General features: G+C 40.4%; 1 protein-coding gene across 3 annotated transcripts; it reads right to left on the bottom strand.

Annotated features, from left to right (window-relative positions):
• Positions 1-4,426: 4,426 nt before the first annotated feature.
• Positions 4,427-24,737, bottom strand: MXRA5 (matrix remodeling associated 5). Of its 3 annotated transcripts, XM_080584078.1 has the most exons (8): positions 24,129-24,736; positions 23,510-23,580; positions 21,892-22,107; positions 18,535-18,664; positions 17,815-18,205; positions 10,295-15,280; positions 8,717-9,617; positions 4,427-7,160 (listed from the first exon to the last, which is right to left on the bottom strand). In XM_080584078.1, the coding sequence occupies exons 3-8, from the start codon at positions 22,077-22,079 to the stop codon at positions 5,249-5,251; spliced, it is 8,508 nt and encodes a 2,835-aa protein (XP_080440204.1). In that variant the 5' UTR covers positions 22,080-22,107; positions 23,510-23,580; positions 24,129-24,736; the 3' UTR covers positions 4,427-5,248. The 3 variants fall into 3 exon arrangements, with proteins under 3 accessions (XP_080440204.1, XP_080440203.1, XP_080440202.1); XM_080584077.1 differs by lacking the exon at positions 23,510-23,580 and having other exon boundaries at positions 4,427-7,157; positions 24,129-24,737; XM_080584076.1 differs by lacking the exon at positions 23,510-23,580.
• Positions 24,738-25,103: the final 366 nt, after the last annotated feature.

Here is a 25,103-nt window from a genome sequence, read left to right as displayed (position 1 = left end):
AGGCTCCTCTTGATCAGGTGGCCTATTGCAGACCATAACTACAAGATGTCTGGTCCTTAATTTTTACCCACAGGCTCTCAACCTGGTCTTGACTGTTTCTCAGAGGGAACTTTTCACAGTCTATCGATTTCTTAACGTAGAGGGCAACACCCCCACCCTTCCTTCCCTGCCTGTCTCTCCTGTAAAGCTTGTAGCCCTCTATTCCAATGTTCCAGCTGTGTGATTCATCCCACCACGTTTCCGTGACAGCAATTAGATCATAGTATTCTAATTGCATTATGGCTTCCAACTCCTCCTGCTTCTTTCCTATGCTGTGTCCATTGGTGTAGAGGCACTTCATCTGGGCTATGGGCCATAACGCCTTTTTAGAGGAGTCCTTCCTAATTCCTAAGGGATTATTCACAGGTTTTTCCCTGCTCTTTTTTAAAGTATTGGTATTCAGGAGTTCTTTTGAGTCACTTACAGGTACATCCCCTTCCCCCACCAAATATAGTTTAAAGCCCAGCTAACGAATCCAGCCAGCTTGCTGCCCAAAACACTCTTGCCCTACTTGGTCAGGTGCGCCCCATCCTGTGACAGCATGCCTGGTCTCTCAAAAGCACTCCCAAGATCGAAGAACATGAAACATTAATCATGGCACCAGCTACACAGCCAATCATTCACCTGACCCATATGCTGCCTCCTCTTTTTGTCCCAGTCTCCAGCTGGGAGGATTGAGGAGAACACTACTTGTGTTCCTGATCCCTTCAGCGTCTAAAGTCCCTTCTGATATTTCCAAGTCTCCTTCTCACAGCCTCAGTTGTCCCTGTAGGGGACAGAAAAAGCAGGAGCAGGTGACAGTCATCTGGCTTGACCAAGCTCGGTAGCCTGTTTGTGATGTCACAAATACAGGCCCAAGGTACGCAGCAGGTCTACCTTTTTGCAGTTGCCCTTTCCTGGGTCTTGACCATTACCATTGTTATTGTTGACACCCTTTAACTATCATTACAGTTACAAAGTTTTCTTACTACCTAGTCTACAACTTGCTTGCAGTAAGTAACTCAATTATTCCTCATACTAACCTCAGGAAACCTGAAAAAGAACTGTTTACTGTCTTTATACTGACTTCCCACACATTTGATTAACTATGTTTAATACTTTTTTTTTTTTCTTTTTCCTGAAGCTAAACAAATTTGTCCTATTTCAATTTATCCTTTTAGGTTATCTTTCCTAAAACACTTTCTTGGATTTCTTTCAATTACTTTACATTTGGGCCTGTCTGGGACAAGAATAATTATCTCAATTTCCGTTGAGTTGCTTTACAAAACCTTCCTTTCAAAGTGATGTTTTCTTTGAAATAACATTGTGCAAACTTGTGACACTCCTACTCCTTCCTCACAAATTGTTTGCTGTTTGTGTATTTAATTTCTTCCTTCTGAATAATTTTTTTGCATTTGTATTCACTGAATTAAATTTTTTGATCTCCATTCATTTCACTAAGATCATTTTGAATTGTAATTCTGTTCCCTGCGCTTTAACCTCTTTCAGTTTTATATTATCCACCTATTTTCAGAGTGCCTTCTCCATGCCTGATAGTCGTTAATGAAAATGTGGAATGGTACTGGTCTCAAAAAGCAACATGAGCTGGATTCAGTTGACATGTTTAACTGAAAACCAATTATCATGACTTCTCTTTAAATCCTTTGAAAACATCTGTTCTCCAATTTTATAATAGATCAGTCACAGTCCTTTAGTTTGGAGAGAAGAATGTCCAGACTGTATGACTATGTAAGAAAATTTTGCTTAAGATATACCATACCAATTTCTTCCTGTACTCTAGGCTAATTACTTTTTTGAGGAGTTAATTAGTTTGCTTTTATATGATTTGTTGTGGAAACTTCCAGAACAGCTGCTTCCTATCACTGATTTACTCTACAGATGCTCTTTGATTGATTGTTTAGTAATGTATTAAACAAAGTACTTGTCCTGATACCAAAAGTTCAACTGTTTTATGTTTTCTTAACTACAGTGTTAGCTTTTTTTTTTTTTCAGTTCTCTTGTACCTCACTCGGCCTTCATGAGCGTTTGAAGATAATCACTAAAATGTGTAAGTGAAATGGCTAGTGTTTTAGAAATTTTATCAGATCTTGATTACATGAATAGCCTGTTTATTTCCCTGTTTTTTTTTTTTTTTTTTTTTTTTTTTTTTTTTTTTGCTTTTCTGGCCTATGTTCCTACTTTCATTTTTATTAGTTGTAAGTCATGTTAGGGACATGGTCACTATCAATCTCTTTTTGTGATGGCCAAAGCAAAAAATATATATACAACTCATTTTATTTGTAATCTACACAGCTCTAATGAGACATCTTGTTAGTATGCTTCTCCAAAAGATATCAAACAAATCTTTTTTTTCTCCATTTTCAAAACAAAAAGAATGCCAACTTTTTCTTTCCATGAAACCTATGCAGTACCTCCTTTGATTAATCAAGTAAAAATTGTGAAACCTTCTCAAACCAAGAGCAATCACTCCATTTCCCATCACCTCTGGAAACTGAAAAGGGAACAAGTTCCACTTAAAATATATATATATATATATATATATTTTGAATGCATGGCTCGTGCTTGGTCTGAAAGGTGAGTGAAGAATTCTGAATAAAAAATGATTGAAGTATTTTGTCCTCAAAGTAATGTGATTTTTTTCATTGAGTTATTTACCATGGTTTTCAGATAAACATGGAAATAAAGGAGGAAATTATGACTTAAATTCACAGTCCTATGACTGCCTTAATTTAATAGATGTTTCAGCATGTGGAATGACATCCAGACTCAGGCTTAAGAATAGTAATCCTGGACTGACTTGGTCTCCTCCTGAACTTTATTTCTACAAAAGGATTTCAAGGTGGTTATTATGGACAAATGGTATCTCAGCAGAGAAATACAGGACATATGGCCAAACACCGACTGAACGTGAAATACGTTCATCTGATATTTGTTAAGCCATAGTTATTATTTCTTTTGGAATAGAATTGTATTTTATAGGCCTATCACTAGTAATATGATATTATGGTATGATAATATTAGTAATATATAAAGGAGGTAAAGATAAACATAATGGAAACTATAACACTTTAAAAAATGTGAAGTCCAATTCTGAGGGAATTTTGCAAGCTATTAAGTCTTGACTTGAATTAAGAAGTCTTACACCAAATGTTTCATTTCATATGCCTCCAAAACTTCCACTAGCAGCAAGCAAATTCTGGATTGATGAACACCATGCTATCAAATACTTCATTTGACCTCAACAGATAAAACATTTGATTTCAGATTCTATTTTCTTATAGTTTTTTCCTGCATAATGGCAGTATCTAGAAGTCATTCAGCATCCAAGAATATTTCTAAATTTGTGTGTTTACTGAAGATTGGACGGATGAATAAAAGTGCTTGACTTCTATTTCAATGTTAAAATGAGAACTTCAGACCCTTTTAAAATATGTATTATTATTAAAAAATATATTACTATTTTACAAGAATTTCAATAAAATAAAATTTTAAAATTAAGTAAAGGAACTAAAGACATACCTAATCTGTGACGTGTTTAAGGAAATTGCTCAGATTAGAAAAGATCACATGAATAATCTTGTTAAAATACTTGAATACTTGTCCCTTTCTTCATTAACTCCTTTTTTGAACAGCAGCTTCCCTGCCAGATATATAGGTACACGCCTCACTCTGAGCACTGATTTGCTAATTTAGGGCTCAAGGGTTTAAGAAGAAAATAAAGATATAATAAAATGCTATTTAATTAGGTCAGTAACACAGGTGCAACTTTAATACATCATGCTACCAAAAAAAAAAAAAAAAAGCTTTTTACCCTGCACTTAAGATTTCTAAAAAATATTCTATCACATTATCTGATAATCGTTTACAATTTTCAAAAAATAAAAGAATTAGAAAACTTTACATTACTTTCCAACATATTTGTCAATAGAGAAAATCAAAATAAAGCTTTTATTCTCATCATAGTTTTAAAACATAAGTCTTCTGACTGATTGGAACTTTAAAGACTTCAGGAATATATTAGAGTATCCAAATGCTTTGAAGCATAGTTAACTTTTTCAGAATTCTGATTGGAGTTGTGTGTTGCAACATGGGCATACTCAGCCTCTTTTAGCAATTCTTTCAACAGAAAAATAGATACATCTTATTAAAATTATGCTAAAATATATTAAAATAACCATCCTCGACTGGAAGAAAAGTATTGAAATTGTAAATGTATTGTTAATTATATATAACAGAAGTGTTAAGTTTTTATTAGGAAACCATGTATAGAAGCATAAAAAGTATGTACAACAGTATATGAATTCTGTTTTTTGACTTAATTTCACACTCCCAGTGTTTGGAGTTCACTGTTTTCTCAAACAAAACAAAAAAACACAGTGAATACAAGTTTTGGAAAATATTTTTTTATTATAAAATGTACAGTATATTGACCTTAACATTATAAAACACTGTAATGTATCAGAGTCTTGTAAAGACCAATAATTTATAAAATGAGACCAAATTCATTGTTACTCTTTCTAGTCTCATAGTCTGATTTAAAAATATATATATAAAATATATAATGAATGATTTGACTGGAGCATCCTTAGTAGCTGGAAAAGGTTTGTTCATATGTTATGGTAACTAATGTCTGCATGTATTTTTATTAAAATAGATCACTCTTATTGCTAAGTTAGTCTTTGATTTTGAAGAGCTGATAGAAGAATGAACAGAAAGGTTAGTATCATATTCTATAAGGCTAGATTATGTAAAAGCACTGCAGGGGATAAAGAAAAATATGTTACTCCAACAAAATACTAAAGCACTTCTATCACTGCAGCTCATTTATTAACAGTTAATACTTCTTTGGTACTTTTAAGGTGCTTGTTGAAATAAGGAGTAGCTTTGGACTATGGACAAGAATAGACTACTTCAGGTCTCAGATGCTATTGGATAGCATGAAAAAACACATTACACTGCCTTAACAATTTAAAGACCTTTTCCAATGCATTAGTCTCCTCACTTTAAGTACATCTACTGCCTCCTTCTATTGCAGGGAAGTACTATCATGTTGAATACAAAAGCAATGCACTTCACATGTACACAGAATTAATTCCTTTTTTTTCTGCCCTCAGCCTTCCTGGCTTTGTTACAGTCAGTACTTTCCTTCTTGTACTTCCTTGGCAGTGACTTGAACTCTAGCATCCAGCCAAAGGCATTTGTTTTAGTGTTAGAATATGTGTATGTAAGTTGTTTTCGAATCACTGCCGAGTATATTTTTAGCAGTGCATTTATAGAAGCCTGCATCCCTTTGAGAAGACTGCTGGATGACTAATGACCCCTGAGGGTGAAGAAATTTGTTTCCATACAGACGGGATTGAGCTCCTGTTGTCAGATGAGATTTGTCTGGAAGCTCCCAAGTTATTTCTGCTTTAGGAATCCCAATGGCCATACAGTTCAGTTTTACTGAATTCCCAGGCCTGGCATAGATGACAGGTGCTGGCTCACTGGTGATCCGGGGGGGATAAGCTATCACAATGACAGGCACATTCATAACAGAAGTGCCATACTCTGTGGACACCTTGCACAGGTAAGTGCCCCTGTCAAATACAGAAGCCTCACGCACTGTCAGAGAGCCATTCTCCAGGAGGGAGAAGCGACCCACAGCCTGGGGGGCATCCAAGACCATCCCATTGGGCAGTGTCCAGGAGATCTGTGCCCTTTGATTTGGCTGGGTGATGCAATGGAGCTGCAGAGTTTCTCCATTGATGATGCTCACCAGGTTGTTGTACTGGTTGCTGATTTCTGGCCTGAGTCCCACCTTCAGGAAGACTACCCGTTCCACATAACCTCCTGGGTTTCTGGCTGCACAGCGGTACGTCCCAGCATCCCCTGCAGAGAGACCACTGATGTGTAAGATCCCATCCCTCTTATGGTAAAATCTGTGCAGACGGCTGCCACTCAGCACTTCAGTGCCATTGGGAAGGATCCAGCTTGTGCTCGGCTCCGGGTTCCCCTGGACTGAGCAGTTCAGATTGATGCTGTGCCCCGCAATGGCAGTGATCCTTTCATTGACAGGGTCCCTGAAGGAGGGTTTCTCCAAATGGTCTGTGATGAGGAGTTGCACAATCAATCTCGCTTCCCCTCCTTCGTTCCGCCCAATGCATATGAGCTGTACCGCATCTGTCTGCCTCACCCCTCTGATGTCCAAAGTACCATTCCGATGCACGGTGATCCTGTTTCCATAGTAGGGAGCTGGCAGGATTACTCCTTCTGGAAAAGCCCACAGGACCCGTGGAGCTGGGATACCTTCAGCTTTGCAGTCAATAAGCTTCCGGCTGTCCCTGATGGCTGTCTCCCTCACAGATGTTATTGCATTGAGATGCCCATTGATTCTGGGAGGCTGAACATTTACATGGATCCAAACTATTTTCCGATCTTCTCCAGCACTGTTCCGCACTACACAAGTATAGTTGCCACTGTCAGATCTTTGGGCCTTTTGGATGAGGAGGGTGCCATCCCGATACACCTGGTATTTGTCAGATAGGGCAGGAATGGGCCTGTTGGTTGGGGAAAGCCAAGTCACTTTGGGAGTAGGTTCTCCTTTGGCTTCACATGCTACTGTGACAACATCACCATAGGGTACATTAATAATGACATAAGTTTTGTTCTTGATAGTTGCAGGCTCGGCCACTACTTTGACCCGCACTTTCATCTCATCTTTCCCAATCTGGTTCTCAGCATAGCAGGTGTAGTCCCCCTCCTCTCTCAGTCCAACATCATTGAAATACAGGGTTCCATTATTAAAGACCACATATCTCTTTGTCCGGCTGCCACTGTCATCTGACTGCATGAAGGTATTGATCATGCTGCCATCTGGGAGACCCCAGGAGATCTCAGGATTTGGTAGCCCAGTAGCTACACAGTCAACTTTCAGGTCCCCTCCATACTTGACCTTATGGTTATTCTCATTCTTATGTTCTATTTTTGCTGGTTTCATCATCACATTCACTTTGAGGACCACATAGTCATCCCCAATCTTGTTGCGGGCCACACACAAATAGTCTCCTGCATCTTTATCTGTAACTGAATGGACAACCAAAGTTCCATTGCTGAATACTTTGATTCTTGTCTCCAAGCTACTGTAAGGAAAGAAAAGAGAACAGGACATGAGCTGCAAAATCACATTTTAGGAGTTAGTAATTGAGTGTAACGTGGGAAAAACAAACAAACAAAAAAACGACAACCCAACAATATGGAAAAAGCACAGGAGCATTGCTATTGTTAGATAATTAGATGGTCTGAAGTGACCAAGATATTCACCACCAAAAAAAAAAAAATGGAAAAAAATAATTCCACTCACTCATAGCCAAACAAATCTACCCTGTTCCGTTCAATGACTTTAATAGTATTCCTTTATTTTTGACTTTTCTGACTACATGTACAGAATTCTGTAACATTCAAACATGCCATATCTGAATAATATACTCCACACAAACCTAGATGGATCATAATTATGGAGTCTGGCACTTGGGTACCCAGTTAAAAATAAATCAATATGTACTATTTCCTCTGGCCCCAGGTACAACATTTTAAACCCTCAGAGCAATCTCAAAGAAGCAAAATGTTCAGACTCAATAATAAACAGTAGGTAACCTCTAGTAATTTTACTTTAAAATGACCTAAGCTTTGAAATATGGGAAAAAAAAAAAAAAGGAAAAAAAAAAAGATTTTGAATGTGCTATTGAAAAAAAGCTATTATTCCTTTCCATTTCACTGTGGAATTGGTGCATTGTGGTCAAAATTCATTTCCTCGGTAGCTCTATGGTTTTCTCCCCAAAGAGATCTACTGTATTAGAAAAATAGTCCACATAAATCTCACGACAGTAAATGAAAGAACTATTTTGTTGCAATTGCTATGAAACATAAAATTAATTCTGGATTTTGTACTACCTATGGGCTACCCAAATATATTTTTTGTCCAATTAAAAAAAATGCTGACTACAGTCCACTATTAAGAAAGCTGTTGACAAATGTGTATTTTGATTTCAGCACATTTCTCATCTGTCTACAATGATGACAGAGAATTTATTGAGTAGAAACTGTGTTTCCAAAAAAGTCCTAGGATATTTTTGTTGCTTTGAAGAAGTCATATTTTACTTAATATTGTGAACATTGTAGAAGGTATTGTTTTAAGTAGAGACTTTACTGTGAGGTAACATTTATTTACACATTTTTAAAATGCTCATCATTATTTAAATCATTATGATTTCTTTGTCCTATCTTTACAGTGTATAATGATTAGTACAGCAGATACATCAATTTCAGTGATCTCAGTTATCCTGGGGAAAAGCGGGCATCTATGCAAACCCTAATTATGCAACTAAGCACATTGGAATAAGACTTTTTGCCATCAGACTTTTTGCTACATTTACAGAATGGCTATAAAAGGCAAATAGTGGCAGCTTATCCTAAACACTTAAACCTGACTTTTCAATAATACTACTGTTTTCAAGGGAATTATGCTAAATTACAACTTGACCATCTTTTGATATAATTTCAAATTCTTCCTTAATGGTTTAAGGCCTAATTCAAAACTCACAGAAATCAAGAATGAAGCTCACACAAATATGAATGGTCTTTTCTCTAAGTTCATACAAACTGTAATTTAGCTGCAACACCTCAAATAGTAATTTACCTGTGTAGGGAATCGATCATTCTTTTGGAAGGTAACCTCCATAATATCCGAGGCCAGGGGTCACCAGAAGCACTGCAGTCCAAATGCAGAATGCTGCCATATGTTACATCTGTCCTCTGAGGAGAACTCCCGGTGATCTTAGCATTAGAAGCTTGCTTCTTCACATGCAGTTGAATCATTCTCCTGGCAGCTCCGACCATGTTAGCGGCAATGCACTCATACGTCCCACTGTCCTTGGGGGACACGTTGCGAATATAAAGAGTTCCATTGGGAAAAACAAACAAATTCCCGTTGACAAACTGGGAAGGTCGAATATGTGTACCATCAAAGAGCACCCAACGGATGCTGGGAGAAGGTGCTGCTTTGGCAGTGCAGTGGATGTTAATACTACTACCAAAGGGCAAGGAAATGTTCTCTTGCTTATCTTGCTGGATGATGGGGGGTAAGGCTGCAATGTGGAGCCTCACTGCAATGCTGTCAGCTCCTGCAGCATTGCTAGCTACACATTTGTATACTCCTCGGTCTGAAAAAGTCGCTTGCTTGATAGACAAGGTTCGATTTTCATGAAGCATAATCCTGCTTTCTGTGGTGGTGACTGTCTGCAAAATTTTCCTATCTGGGAAAATCCATGAAATATGTGGGCTTGGAGTCCCACTTGCCTGACATTCCATTGCTATGGTCTCTCCAAAATAGACTGTGACATCTCGATAGCGGGAAAGTAAAATTTTGGGCTGGTGGGCTACAACTGTGAGCACAATAATCATTTTATCTACGCCATGTAGGTTCTGAGCAGTGCACAAATACTGTCCGTGATCCTGAAGCTGAGCATTTCGGATAAAGAAGGTACCATTTTTCAAGACTTCAAACCTTTGTAACCTGGTGTTGGTTGTCATTACAGCTCCTGGGAAGATAAGAAGAAAGAAATAAATGGAAAATCAAAGGGTTTGTTTTTAAGACATATGTCACTGCACTGAAAAAAAGCTTATGGAAAAATATAGATTTACTTAACACCAACTACATCTTCAGATGGATCACATGACATCTTCTGACACTCTCCTTGGTCTTTGCTTCTATTGCAAAACCATAATAGCTTGGCAAGTCTGTACAGTGTGGGAACTTTTAAGGGCTTTGTACTTTGGGATTCCTCTTAAATCTTCACATAATTTCTTTTTTTTTTTTTTATTTTGAATATGGAGATGATACACACATCAATATTTAAGGTAGTAATGTTAACAAACCCTTATGCACAAGCTTTGTCATCATAAATTCTAACTGCTGTGAATAATCACTTGGTTGCTATTCCTCCTTCAAGAACCAAATTCATTATATGTTAGAATTTTTCTTTTACTATAAGAAATACTGCAAAGATATTTTTATCTGTAATGACTGCTTGAAATTGGTCACATTGTTTCTGCATTGATTAAAATGGACATAAAATGTCATTACGTGTTTTTCAGTGGTTTGCAATATTTCTGTAATAATGTTGCATTTCAATATATATATCTATATAAAACCATAAAAAACTAAATATTTGTACCCTTAAAACTGTGTAGAAGAACACTTTTTTCTCTGTCTTACCTGTAGATACTTTTGTCCAAGTAATAGAAGGCTTGGGTTCCCCTACTGCATCACAAGGGATAAGAACATCTGTTTCAGCAAGGATGGATATGCTCTGAGACCCCTTTGAGATAATTTTAGGTCTTTCTTTGGGTGTCCTGAAATTGCTGGAAGATTGAATTATAGATGAATTGTGTGGTGTAATGCCTCCCACATGAGGCACAGACTGTACTTTTTGATGATGATAGTGGACATTTTTAAGAGGCTGAACTGTAGTGAATATCTGGGATCTTGTGCGCTGAGAGAGAAAGGCTGGAGGGGTAATCTTCAAAATTGCTGGTGGTGGTGATGTTGTGGTCATGGTCTGTGAAGGCACTGGGATAACTGTAGCTTTCTGCACTGTAATCCTCGTAGGGGAGACTTGGCCAATCTTCTCATTTGTGTCTTTGGGGACTAGCTGACTAGGGGGCACAGGTTTAGGACGCATACTTAAGTGAGGGAATACCCTTGTTCTGTTGAAAACGAATGGCATTCTGGAACTGGGATAATAAGGCATCCCTTGATTTGGTAGTCTCCCTGCTGTGCCTCTGTTATCTGGAACATAGTTATTGCCAAAATATCTTGAATTAATATTGTATCTGTTCTGACCCTGAATACCAAACTTGCTCGCAGTGAATGTATTTGTTCTGTGAAATGGAGTGGCTTGTGTTGGGGTAGTTGTCTCTCTCCGAAAGGCAAAAGATTTTTTGTCCTGGATAGTATGTGCTGCATATGCTGTTATCTCTGGTTTGTTTGTGTAGTGAAGAGGCTGTTGTGTTATAAAATAACGAAATGAGCCTTGTGTTACAATATATGGAGGCTTCAGTGTGCCTCTTACTGGAACATGCTTTGGAGGCACAACAGGCAGTCTTTGGTTTAGGCTTGGTATCATTCCAGCAGGTGGATGGGGAAGGTTTGGACTTAGCAATAAACTGTTGTTTGACCTGCTACTGTACGTCTCTTTGAATTGCTCCTCTTTAGACTGTATGCTAATCCTATTTTGGCTAGAGAAAGGAGTGGGGTGTACATTCTGTCTTGAGCTCACTACCATTCTGTCACCTTCTGCTTCAACTTGTTTTGTTTCTGACAACCCTTCTTGACTGAAGGTATTACTGCCCTTGGTGGTATAATGAAGAGAAGGATATGAAGTGCTTGAAATAGATGGTGGAAGAGTAGGAAGTTTTGTAAATGGAATAAAGACAGTGGGTGTATTTGGAGCCTTTTCAGCTGTCTGCAAAATGCCATATGACACAGCTTCCTTTTTATCCAAGGAAGGTGGTTTTGCCCCAGTCTCAGAAGCAACAGATTTCTTTGTTTCTATAAATGAAAAAGTTTGAGTTTCCATAGTGCTGAAGGAGGAGGACAAAGTCAGCATTTCTTGCTGCTGAGGTGGCTCAGTTATTGCTGGTGTTTTTAAAGTTACTGTGGGCTTCCACGTCTCCTCTGAAACTGAGACATCCTTAAAAACTTCAACTGTGCCAAAAGGAATACTTAAGTCTGTCATAGTGGGATGCATCAGCTGGAATGTTCCAGCAGTGGTTTCATTAACCACAACTTCTGAGTCAAAAAGGATGGGCTCTTGAGATTCTGAGTAAACAGATTTTGTAGATGATATCAAGCTGTTCCTATGCTCAATGGTAGCTGTACTTGATTGTTCTGCCTCACCATCTGTAGCTTTAGAATCTTCTTCAAGGCCATTCCCTTCAGATACATTGTCTGATGAGTGGTATTTTGGCACTTTATTTTGCTCTGGTTTCAGAAGTGTACTTGACTCTTTTGTGGGAACTGTGTTACGTACAACGTACGATGATAAAACTGTGATAGGTTCAGTCACTGGAAGTGCCATGTTTTCAGGAGCAGCAGAGAGAGTCACATGTTCTTCTTCAGGTGGAGAAGCAGTAGGCCTAAAGAAAGAAGCTGTGACCACCTCTCTGATTTTGGTTGTTTTCTCAAGTACAGCTGGATCGGTAACTAATGAAGGAGTGAATTCCATATGCTCCTCTTCCTTAGCCTGTATTTTGACACTGTTTTTAAGATCAAGGTGTTCAAGAACTGCAGACGAAGTTTTGGTCACAGCTTCAACTGTAGATGTTCTTGGAATGACAGGCATTGCCTCTGTGATTGAAACAACAGTGTGGAAAGGCTTTGTTCTTTGTCGGATTCTATTTGGCTTCAATCTCCTTCTCCCATAAGGCCTTTTCCTAGCATGCTGAGTAACAAGTGAAGGTGTGGTCTTTCTATAGGTTGGTGTTGTTGTGGCCACAGTGGTCAGTCTGCTGATGGAAGCAGCAGGTATCTCTTCTGTTTTTTTATGAGGAGCATTAGTGCTTGTCAAAATGAATGTGGGGTCTGGTTTTGAAGAAGCCAGGTTCTGTTCTCTTCCATGAAAACTCTCTGCATAACTGCTGGATGTGCTTTCTTGAGTCACTGGATTCCTGTGGGTCTCTGGTTCTTCCTTGCTCATGGATATGACAGCTGGAAAAGTTGTACTTAAGTCTGCTATTTTTATCTGACCTGTGGATACTTCTGTGTGCTGATGTATCAAGTCATTGCTTTTTTCTGTAACAAACGGAGAAACAGATGACGAAATGGCAGTAGCGCCTACAGAATCTGTTGGGATGATATCATCCAGCTGAGAAGGCATTAACATTATGTTGTCAACGCTCATCTGATCCACTTCATTTAACTTCTCACTTGTCTCCAACACGCTATGAAGATCTACAGTCTGAGATTCAGCTAGGACAGTAGCATCAAGTGGTAGCTCAGCAAAAGCAGAATTTTCCTCTGATGTAGAAGATACAGTTGCATCTGCATTTTCCACTGTGAATGGACTGCTCTGAATATTAGGAAAGCTAGTTACTGTTTCTTTGGTTAGAGGTTCTTCAGTGACAGCCTGAATATTTTCTTTGACTACAAAAGAATCGGTCCTGTCATCCTGATGCTGCTGGCCTTGGGGTTGCACAGTTGCAGAGAGAGGAGTCAAATATGGACCTGATATAGGGACCTCTACAGAGTATGTACTTGCAGGTGTTTCTAAAACCCTGTAGTCAGGGAAAGGTTCAGTTTCTGACCCTGTTACTATGGGCTGGACTGAAAATGTTTTACTGCTGTGGGAAACAGTGACTGAGAATGGCTCATCTTCACCCAGTGGTGATGCATCAGCAGAGGAATCTACCACATCAGCTGCTGTCTCTGAAGGCAGAGGGCTGGCTACTGGATGAGGGACAGGAGTAGTTTTCTGCATGAATGATGGAAATGCCGTTGTTACAGAAATGGCTGCAGCTGTAGTTGTTCTAGGAAGATTCTTCCCACGGACTTTTGCCAAAATGTCAGCCCAATGCTGTGGATTAATCTGTTTGCTTGCCATATTAATTCTCCTTCGAGATTCAAACACTCTCCGGCCTTCTGCAACATTGCTGTCTTGGGTTCTATCAGTACCTTTCCAAATTTTCATTTTCCTTCTGCCTTTCTTTCCCTTTTTAATTTGAGCCTCTGGCACCTGGTCACTTTTTTGTTTAAAGGATACTTCCCGGTCCTTCAGGCGGTTCTTTCTGCGTGGGAACTCATCCACCCCTCCTGTCCCTGATCCCTCTCCATCATCTATGACCTGCCCTCTTGTTTTTGATGAACTTTTTGAGCCTGGGCGCTTTTTCAGTTTTATCCTTTTAAATGACCTGTCAGACACCATTTTATTTACTGTAACCCTTACGGCAAACTGATCTGATCCCTGCTGATTGACAGCCACACATCTGTAATGGCCACTGTCACTGACGTGGCTTTTTGGAATAAGCAAAGTACCATTGTCCAACATATATCCTTTTGAAGAGTTCAGTAAATCATTGAGTATCTGGCTGTTTGGAAGAATCCAGCTCAACTGTGCCTCTGGGATTGCAATTGCACTGCAAGGCAAAACTATTGGATCTCCAACATTTTTTTCAACCCTCACTATATCCGTATCAGCTATCTGAATAGCTGGAGGCTGCACAAGAAGTCTGTAAGCCCTGATGTCCATATCATGTCTCACTTGGGCAATGCAATAGTACAAACCAGTATCAGTGTAACTCACTGGTTTGATTACTAGCTGACCACTGCTATGAATAGAAAACCTACTGCCTTTCTGATTGAACGGTGCCTGCAGTTTAGTCCCATCTGGAAGGAGCCACTGAATGAAAGGGCTCTCAGAGGCTCTCACGTTGCAGCTCAGCTGACACTCTGACCCCTCCATGACGCTCTGTGCTGTCCTTGTGCTCTGATTTTGCTCTATCATTACCCAGCTTCTCTGCTGCCTGGTGTCTTTGGTATGAATTGCCTGAGAAAACACAGTGAAAAAAGACAGCACCACTTTTTTCCCTGTACTTTGGCGCCTGTTTAACTGGATACTTATAAGAGGTTGCATCACCCAGGAAGGCTCAGCCATTATTTGAGCTTTTACGCCTGTGTAATACAAAGCATCATAATCAGAGCCTTGCTTGTACCGATAGCTTATTTTAGGCTCTTTGCTGAGCATAAGTTCCCTCTCTAGTTTGACAGGCACTTCACTATAATAAGCAATAAGCTTCCACAATTTTTCATAGTTCTCTCGATTCATTGGACATTCAAAATCCAGTGAAATTGTGGCATTTATATCAATCTCCTGAGTCTGGATTTGATTCCACTGAATTTTGGTAGAGCCTGTTGGTTTCTTTATTTCACAGTTCAGATGCACTATATTGCCATGCTCATCAGTCATATTTAATGTAATGTTCCATGGAGAGGACTGAAACTCCACCAGAGGGAGTTCATAACTGTCTCCATCTTCTTCATCTTGAGTGCTGCTATTGTGCCTTAATAAGGACTGAATGATAGGTTTCCTACAGGAAATATCTTTCAAGTTTTGGATATCTTCTTTCTGCAGCTGTTTTGGGCTGTTGCACTTAGGGCAGAGCTGTCCCCCTTCAAAGGCTTTGTCTTTTTTGCATTTTAGAACACCTGGAAGCCAAAACAGAAAAAACAAACAAAAAATGACAGGTAAGCTGTACAATCATGTCCCAGAGTCGGCAAACTCTCAAGAGTGCCAAATGGACTACATGAGATAAACATTATGCCATGTGACATATAAGCAAGGTGTTTTAAAATGCTGCCTCTTTATTTTCACAGTTGAACAGGCCTGTTTCTCCAACTGACCGTAGTTTCTTCTGACTTTAATGAGAAGTTTGAATGCTCCATCCTTCTGAAAATTAGTTTCACTGCCTCTGAATAAAATTACTAGAAATTGAAGTGTCCAGAGCAACATTTTAAAAGTCTGTTAATATTTATGCTGTATAAAAAAGTCTGCATGTGTACAGTGACAACCTACCCATCTATCTTTTGCACACAAATTGAAGAGGACAGAGTCCTCTCAGCTTTCAAAAATGCAGCATTTGCCTGAGAAATGCTGGATTTCCTCATTAAATAATTCAGGAGGCTTTTTATTTTTCCCTATTCATTAATAGTAATACTGGCAATATACAAAAAATTCTACTGTATCTACCAAAATGTGCTGATTAGTTCCTATACTTACAATCTATTTGACAGCAGCAAAAAAAAAAAAAAAAAGTACTTCTTCGTGACATCTGAAACAACTGCAAACTCTGTAAATATAAAATAAAGATTAAACAGAGGAGTATTAAAACAGGAAATGATATCCTTGACTCCTTGCTTCCACCAATGCCAAAAGGATTCTTGTCTGCCAAACAGCCATGTATTTATGTTTAACTTGTGCTGCTTACTACAATGTCAATGTTGCCTTTCATGTTTACTCTGGAAATATGCTATTTTCCAGTTTTTCTAGGAATAAGTGTTATGCTGATCGCTCCTGAGGAATGAGGGATCTTTGAGTGAATGAACAATAAAGGTGGGTTCTAACATAAAATTCTAGGACAAGGGGAAAAGAACTGGCAAAATTTTGTAACCTTTTCAAACAGGAAAATATATACTTTGCCAGTCTGGCAGATCAGTTTTCTTGAGAAGTTCTCACAAATGTAATATATAAGTGAACCAGTCTACCACTTGCAGATTCAAATATGATGCTTCAAAGACAAGGAAAGTGCATTCCATGACAGAACTGGTACACAATCAACTTGGCATATGCCACACTGGTCTGAGGAACATTACTGTGTTTCAAAGAGCACTTCTATCACTCTGTGTTGACAAAATTCCCAAAGAAGTCAATGTTATAGTCGTATAAAGATACTAAAGCTGTCATGCATGAAAGTGGCATGGACTAATTCTCCTCTTTCCAAAAATCACTACCGTTTTAGTGCAGAAAATAAATCAAATAAAAACAGTAACAAGCCATCACTGTACAGGGAAGGAAGTTCATCTAATATTTCATCATTATTACTTAGAGTACATCTTCGGTACACTTAGCATATCCACTCATATGATCAAGGAGAGTATATAAGAAGATTAAAGTGTAAATTACATAAATATAATACCTAAGTTGGATACCTCAAGTATCAGTTCAATCAGGGACACTTACACTACTCATTAAAGTACCACACATCCCTAAAACTATTGTTCTATAGCTATGTACAAAATTGCCATGAATTAGATATCCTAAGACAGCAAGACCCATCGTCATCCACCACACATGCTCGAAATCATTATATAAACCTTGTGACTCCAGAACTCATCTGAAACATCTTCAGTTGCAATTCAATGACAATTTCCTCTTAAGAGTCTATCAGCAGATCTGGTGTAACACCCATCCCTCTGGCCTACTATACCAAACACTTAGCTACCTGACATGTGACATAGGTGGACTCAAATGCCTAAACTGAAAACAGACATACAAGAAAAAAACTATTTAGTGGACTCCTGATCTAAGCACTGTGATTCTTATCTCACATCTAAGCCTAAGTGAATCATAGAATGACTTATGTTGGAAGGGACCTTAAAAACCATCTAATTCCAAACCCCGTGCCATGGGCAGGGACACCTTCCTCCAGACCAGGTTGCTCAAAGCCCCATCCAACCTGTCTTGAACACTTTCAGGGATGGGGAATCCACAGCTCCTCTAGACAACCTGTTCCAGTGCCTCACCACCCTCAGAGTCAAGAATTTCTCCTTATATCTAATCTAAATCAACCTTTTTTTTTCTTTTTTTTTTTTAGATTAAAGCCATTTTAGATTGAAGCCATTTTAGTTTAAAGCCATGAAGGCAGACCTTCCTCTGAAAAAGGAGCAGGACTGTAGGTGTTCTCTGAAAATACTTAAAATAGATTGCCTCCCTTAAAAAAGTAAGGTGTGGTCAATGAAGAAACACTAATAGACAAGAAGGATGCATGAATAACAGCCTTAAAGTTAATAGCCTGAAGTTAAAGAATTCTTCCAAGAATTTGGAAATCTAATTCCCATTCCTTCCTTAGACAACATCATGTAAGTAATGATTCACAAGAAATAACAAATCTATTCATATGGAGAACAGGGGAAACAATATCAAAGAGTATGAGTTGAAGAGGCTTTGGTAATTTTGTTCTTACCTCCAGAAACTTCATTCCATTCAAGGAACCACTTTAACCTGCAGTCACAAACCCACGGATTCCCATGAAGGTAAAGATTCTCTAGTAGTGGCATACCCTGAAACATCTCTTCAGGCAAGGTCCTAATAGCATTTTCAGATAGGTAGAGATGTCTTACTGTTGACAGTTTGAAATAATCAAGGACCATAAACGTTGAAAAGGTGTGTGGGTGAAGCTGCTGGAGCAAATTTCCCTCCAAGTGGACCAATCTCAGAGAAGTTAATCCATTAAAAGCATTTGGATGAATAAACTCGATTCTGTTGTGGTCCACGTGCAGTCTCATTAAACTTGAAAGTCCATGGAGGGTTTGGCCAGTTATGACTTTCAATTTATTGTAACTAATTTTGAAAACCTTTAAAAAAAGAGAGAGAGAGAGAGAGATTAGTTTTGTATTTAAATCCAAACAGAATAACAAACATTCAGAAGTTTTCCTCCCACATTCAAATATCTTTTGCACCACTGAAAAATGATATGCTGATCAAAAGAGGGAGAACACAAATGAACATTAGTTGGCATTATCAAGTATGACATAGGCATAGTTAACAGAATTCTAATATTATTTTTGAGGGGGAGGAATGGTACCTTAATCCTAGGAAAGGCACTACAAAAACACACTTGTTTTTTTCTTAAGCAACTTACTGAAGTTAGAATTTGTGAAATTTAGAAAGACCTGAGCACTACCTGTAGAGACACGAGATCTTTCAAAGCACCATTAGGTATATTCTGAATGTCATTTCCATGTATCATAAGCAATTCCAGTTTTGTGAGTCCTGCAAAGGAGTTTTCATATATAGACTGTATACTGTTAAACCTGGAAAAAATCACAAAATGTGTAGTTACATTTCACACACTGACTATCATGGACAGCAAAAGTAAAATTAGTATAACCTACCTATCAAGAAAACTTGAATGGATCTTAGTGCACTGTCAAAGAGCCAGAAGGTACTGAAACATTTTTACAAGGCCAAGTATACTTAGTTCATGCTTACATTAAAATTTCTTTTAAATCAATTTGTGGCACTTTAACCATAATTTAAAACTAAGAGTAATAAATAGGCGTTTAAGTTCTAATAGTTGTCAGTATGTTTTTCCATGCAGCTCACTTTATGGAATGGCAATAAATTAATGGCCCGTATCCAACCAATGATGCTATGGAGCCTGGCAAACTAGACATGCTGCAATGTTGCCAAAACTGCATCTAACGATAAATGAATAAAGACCTGGACAGAGGACATTAAAAATGGATATCTCCCAAACAGCAAGAGAAGCAGGAAGTCACATCATTCTTACCTTACTGCTACAACACGTAATTGGCTGCATCAACCAATTATATAAGATCTAGGAACTGAACTTCCAATTATATAATTTGAGCCCAATAACTCCTTTTAGAGAAGTAATATAGAAAATCAACTGTTTGAAAACAATTCAGTTTCACTTAGGACTAACAAGGCAGGTTTTATTTGCCAATATGGAAGCCTTAAGTTTGGCTGCCTAGCTCTGCATTTGGATTTTCCATATGTAAATACAAAATTAGACATATGAGCTAATCTGGGCATGAAGACTCCAAATTAAGCATCCAATTTTAAATATCTTTTCCTATTTTTAATCCTTTCTTTCTAGACATGAAGGGAAGAGAGAGAGAGAAATTTAAATACTTTGAATATGGAGGAAATACTTTTAAATTTTCATCGTTATCTATCTGAAGATTCTGAACTTGCTAAAAATTCAGACGTGTTTTGATATTTTTAGTCCTACTACAGATCTCCCAGGCTTATAGCAGTAATCCTATTAAAATTCCTTCTGTTTACATCAGACCTTCTAAAAAAATATGCAAACTTCTCTAAATATGAATTTTTCCTAAATTATTTCCAGATAAGAAAATAAGCTTTACCTCTTAAATATACAGCAACTTGAAACAGAAAGATTCTAAAAACATTTCTCAAAAATGAAAAAAATGCAACAGATAAGTACGACTGTTTCTTCTTGGCAGAGGAGACAACTCAGAAAATGTAATTTCTAGTGATGAAAATACAAAAAAAACAATAGGAAAGGGCTTTTATGCTAGCAGTATCAAATAATTTACTTAAAAACAGGATAGAACTTCCAAAATGCCTACACAATTTAGAAGCTTACACACCATTTTCAAAACCAATTTAGGGATAGAATTTGTCATAGAATGTTTACATATAGGGGAGAGGTGACTGTAAATATGCGTGGTTTTGACTGCGGAGAGGAAAAGGAGGGTGGTTTGATATATTCTACAAAGACAGAATTTATAAAGAAGTATGACATTAGGCAGGCTTCAAAGAGAGCTCAAAATTAATGAGACTAAAGCCATGGAAAGAAATGAATGTAGTTTGGATAAGATCTGGTGTGTTTGTATGAAGTTGTACTGAAGTTGAAGTTTGCAGTGAAGAGATTACACGTTTTCAGTACCATCATAGCCTGCAGTGTTCCTGAGATTTTATTTCTTTAAGTTTTATCATGTTTTCTTAGCTTCAGAGTCAGCAAGATAACTAGACATAAATGTCACAGAGAGCTCCAAAGAGACCACATAATTATAATTCTTCCTACCATGAGCTCTACTATATGCAAAGAAAATGAAGAGGAAGAGACATTGGTTTCCATGGCAGGTTGTGTAAGAGTTGAGGATCACAGAAACAAGGACATGGATTACTGTTCAGGCTCAAAAATATTTTCATTTCCCAATAAAGAGGCATATAAGGCCACTTGAAGACATACCCGCTGGTGGATAGCACTTGGCCCCTCTGTGTTGCAGATTCTTTGGCAACAGCTTTTCAATGAAGCTGCTTAAATGACTCCCTTTGGAACCATGTGTGTTTATGTTAAGACTAAATCACATGACTTTGTGTATGAAATTTTATTTTCTCAGAGGGGACCATGAGTAACTAAACTGATGGCAGATGGCCTGAAAAAAATATAGGGAACATTCCTCACACTACAAAATGTTATAAGGCTGATCCAGTTGGACATTTGCTCTGTACTATAGAAATTACATAGTTATGTATCATTCCAGTGATACTTCCACTGATTTGACTATGAGCCACTGGGATGACTGAAAAATGGCATGAAAATACAGATTTCTGTAATACAGTTTTACTGAGTGCAGGGGTATTATGAGATTAAAATCAGACTTTAGGTGGATAAAGTACTGGTGGATACACATTTTAACTACAGAGGAGCAAATAAATTAATGTCCCTACTATTAGTCATAGCACAATCATTTGCAAGTTACAGGCCCTGCGGCTAGGGGAGGAGTTCATACCAGGTAGAGAGATGGCTCTGCTACCAAGCAGAAGAGGACTGAGACTCTTTTGCCATGCTATGTCATACAATGACCATACACAGCACTTTTGTGATATGCAGCCTACCAACTGTCCCTGCCTTCTCATCTCAGAGAAATGTAGGTTGGAAATACTCTGGCAGAGGAAGGTGATATGGAGCCTGAGCTCCCTCACCCCAAAACAGTGTTGTCTGCTTATATTGCACTTAAATTCTCAGGAAACAAACAAACAAAACAAAAACAAACAAACAAAAACAAACAACTTCAAAGGTTATGGAATAACTAGTCTTTATGGTATTGTTTTAATATATGCTACTTCACTGTGCTACAAAATGCTACCTGCTTACATTACATAATTCTACTCCTTCTATATTTTTGTGTATCAAGTGTAATAATCAACATCTAGTAGAAATCCTCCCATAGTAGGTTTAATTCAATATAGTTTTTAAACACTGTAAGACTGCATGTACTATTTGCCAATAAGAACTGACACCATCATATAAATACTTATTTGAAAGTATTACAAACTTTCCTTTGAAATATCAGGGCTACACTAAAACTTCCTTCATGCCACTAATGGTAGTGTTTGAAATACAGAGTGTGGAAGTAACTACTCATCTCTGCAATTCCACTTAAAAAGTATACAAAGATCGCAGCATGCCGCACGCGTGCGAAGCATTCCAGGATTCAACACCAAGAACATGAAACTGTTTGCAACAAACTGCAATACAAACCCAAAATTGATCCTTTCCACATGTTTAGAAATCCTTGCTGGCACAGCTGCTAAGGACCGAAACGTGCAGTGGACTTCGGTGGGGACGTAGCAGGCGCAGGGGTGGGGGCAGGCCAGGGCACCCGGCAGGAGCCCCAGCGCCAGGATCAGCACCACGGAGAGTGCCCCCACCACGGCCCTCTCCCGCATCTTGTCGGCTCGCCTCACCTCGCTCTTCCTGGGATGGCCAGGGGACACAAGCAACAGACGACAGCAATGACGACAAAGGGAGACAGAGAGAAGAAATGAAGGTTTTTTAATGCTTTTGAAATGCTCTGTGTACTGTGAGATGCTCTGCAGCGTCTCAGAAGGTCTGTAGACAATTACGGCTAAGTTCAATTGGGAAGAGTTTTTATTTTGTCCAAGTCACTTGCTACTTCAAAGTCAACTTTCTTTCCCATAACTCATTTCAGTACCTATTCTACAAAAGTTATGCAGTCTTCTTATTCTAGTAACTTTTGTAGGTTTGCTCTATATGCCAAAGGTAGCATTTGTCTCACCTACAAATTAGAAAACTTCAAGGGAAGCATCTGGTTCAAGTGAGTTGCCATGGCTCCCTCTACAGTCAACCAACGAGAGAGAAGAAACCCATATTCACCAGAAGGTGAGTAATATCAGGTATCTACCTAGATAGGTATCTACCAACCAGGTAACTACATAGAAATAGTACAAATCAGCCTCCTTAGGTCCCTAACTAACCCTTAGGTCCCTAACTCACCTAGCCTAGCTGCCTAATTTTAAAACTACTAACTTCCAGGAGGGTAAAACCAGGCTAAATAAATCCCATTCATAATGTACATGGGAAATGGTAACACTGAGAGAGGCAGACAGTGAAAGAAAGGAAAGTAAGAATTGGCTGGACACAGATCTGGACTCTGTCATTTACTGTGCTATGCTGGGCGTGCTTTTACCCTGTAATCTTAACCAAACAGAAGCTATGAATGCTCAGAATTGATAGAAGTTGACAATTGATTTAGAAACATAAGCACAGGCCTCCAAGAAAATGTAAACAAGAAAGTCTGTATTTATAACCTTGCCATGTCTATCAACACCGAGGTTCAGATTTTCAGAACTGTGTCTAAACCCGGATGACGAGACTCATGGAGAGTTGTTCAAAGAGGCACACTACGCTGGAACAAACCCAAAATACTACTGTTATTGAGCACTAGCCATTTCTGAAAATAAAGCCAGTGTGTAGATGTCTAATTACAGATTAAGCAGCCTAACTTTGGAGAAGTTAGTTTGAAATATCCTTACTCTTATCTACCATGAGAAGAACTTGAGCTCTTCAGATTAAAGCCATGCAAGAATGCAAGCTACTATTAGAAGCAGAAATTTGGTAGTCTCGCTCTTGTGTAACAGCGTGACAAGGAGGGAAAGACATTCAGTTCTACTAGAGGTTATTAGTTCCATTAGTTATTGCTTTTAGTATAAAAGTCAGATTTTTTCAGATCTGCTAGCAACGAGACACATTTTTTTTTGTAAGAGCGTCATGTGCAAACTATTACAGTTCAAAGGAGAGGCTCATCGGCATGAAGAAGTTTCTCAAATATCTGTGGTCAAGTTAATGAGACACTTACCATTCTTTACAAAGAAAAATAGCTTTTAATTTGTTTGGAGAACATTCAGGTGCTGTTTTCCTTAAGATTCTCTTTCATAAAAAAAAAAAAAAAAAAAACTTTCAAGAACATCCTACCCACTCCAGTCCCATTCGGGCGGGGGCACCGAGCCTCACCGAAGAAACTCCTTCGCACAAAGGAAGCGATGCCTGGGGCAGCCCCCCAGCGCCCCAGCCGAAGGCCCCCCTCCGCACCTTTGCCACCGGGGACCCCTCGGGGGCGCGGCCGCACCGGCTGCGCGCCTCCGCCTGGGGGCGCCCTACGCGCATCCCTACGCGCCGCCCGCCTGCTCCCCCTCCGCCGCCGCGCAGCGTGGCAGCCGCCCCAGTCCCCCCAACCCCTTTATTATTTTTTTTTTTCTCTTCACCGCGGGCAGATGCTTCGCATTAGGGAAGAATTTCCCCTCCGGGCTGAGCGACCGGGAGCCGACACCCCGCGGCACGGCCCCGCGGGGGTCTCTCGCCCCCTCCTCCGTCCTCCCCTCGGCACGGAGCCCCCCTCCTCCATCCCCACACCCCCCAACACACGGAGCCGCTCCCGAGCCCCCTCCCCTGCCGCCCTCGTCCCCCCGGCTCCTTACCTGCGGCCGCGCGCGGCGCTCTCAGCGGGCGCCGCCCGCCGCTCCCATGCCCCCGGGGGGCTTCGCGGCGGGGGGGCTGCTACCTGGCACGGCCCCGCGGCCCCTCCGGCAGCGGCCGGCTGAGGCTCATGGCAGCCCGCGGCGCCCCGCCGCCCCGCCGCCTTAGGGCTCCTCATCGCCCGTCATTTTGCAGAAGCCGCCGCCGTGATTTGGTGCCCCCGAATCGAGCATAAGCCAGGCGGGGCGGTACCGTGCCGGGGGGGCGTGTAGGGGAGGGGGGCGGGTTGGGGCTACTCCCTTCCGAGCCGTGCCCCGATCCCCCCCGCGGGCTGTTGGGGGGCGCCGCGGTCCCTCAGCGCCGTCTGGAGCCGAGCCCGTCCGTCGGGGGGCGAGCAGGGGGGCGGGCGAGGGCGGAGGGTCCCCGCCGCTTGCCGGGCTGCCTGGGGACGCAGCTCCCGCGGCGGCAGCCTCCCGCCGCCCGCGGCCACATGGGGACGAGGGGCGCGGGGTGCCCGAGGTGCCCAGGGCGGGGGGCTCCGCGCTCCTCCGCTGCGCCGCTTCCCCACGCCGGGCGCTGCTGTGCAGGGGGAGGGCGCGGCGGAGCGGCTCCTCTTGCGGGGTGGGCGGCCCCTCGGCGGGGGGGCGGGCAGGGGGCCGCGGGCGGGACCGAGGCGGGGGGCGGGAGGGGGGAGACCAGCCCTGGCCCCTGCCCGGGAGCTGGAGGTGGAGGAAAGTTTGGATTTGGGAGCGCTCGGAGCGCTGCGGGGTGCGGCTTGTCCCGTTGCGCGCCCCTCCGTGCAGGCACGCACCCGGGTTGTCTGCGTTTGTGGACCTCGCTGTGCTCTGAAACCGGACCAGCCGGGCTAGATTTCTTGTTTTTCATAGTATCATAGAATCATTAAGGTTGGAAAAGACCTCCAAGATCATCTGGTCCAACCATCCCCCTACCTCCAGTGTCACCCACTAAACCATGTC

The sequence above is a fragment of the Anser brachyrhynchus genome (genome assembly GCF_964034855.1).
Source record: "Anser brachyrhynchus genome assembly, chromosome: 1".
Classification (NCBI taxonomy): domain Eukaryota; kingdom Metazoa; phylum Chordata; class Aves; order Anseriformes; family Anatidae; genus Anser; species Anser brachyrhynchus.
Note: the sequence above shows the minus strand (reverse complement) of the source record. Positions and strands in the feature narration are given on the sequence as shown.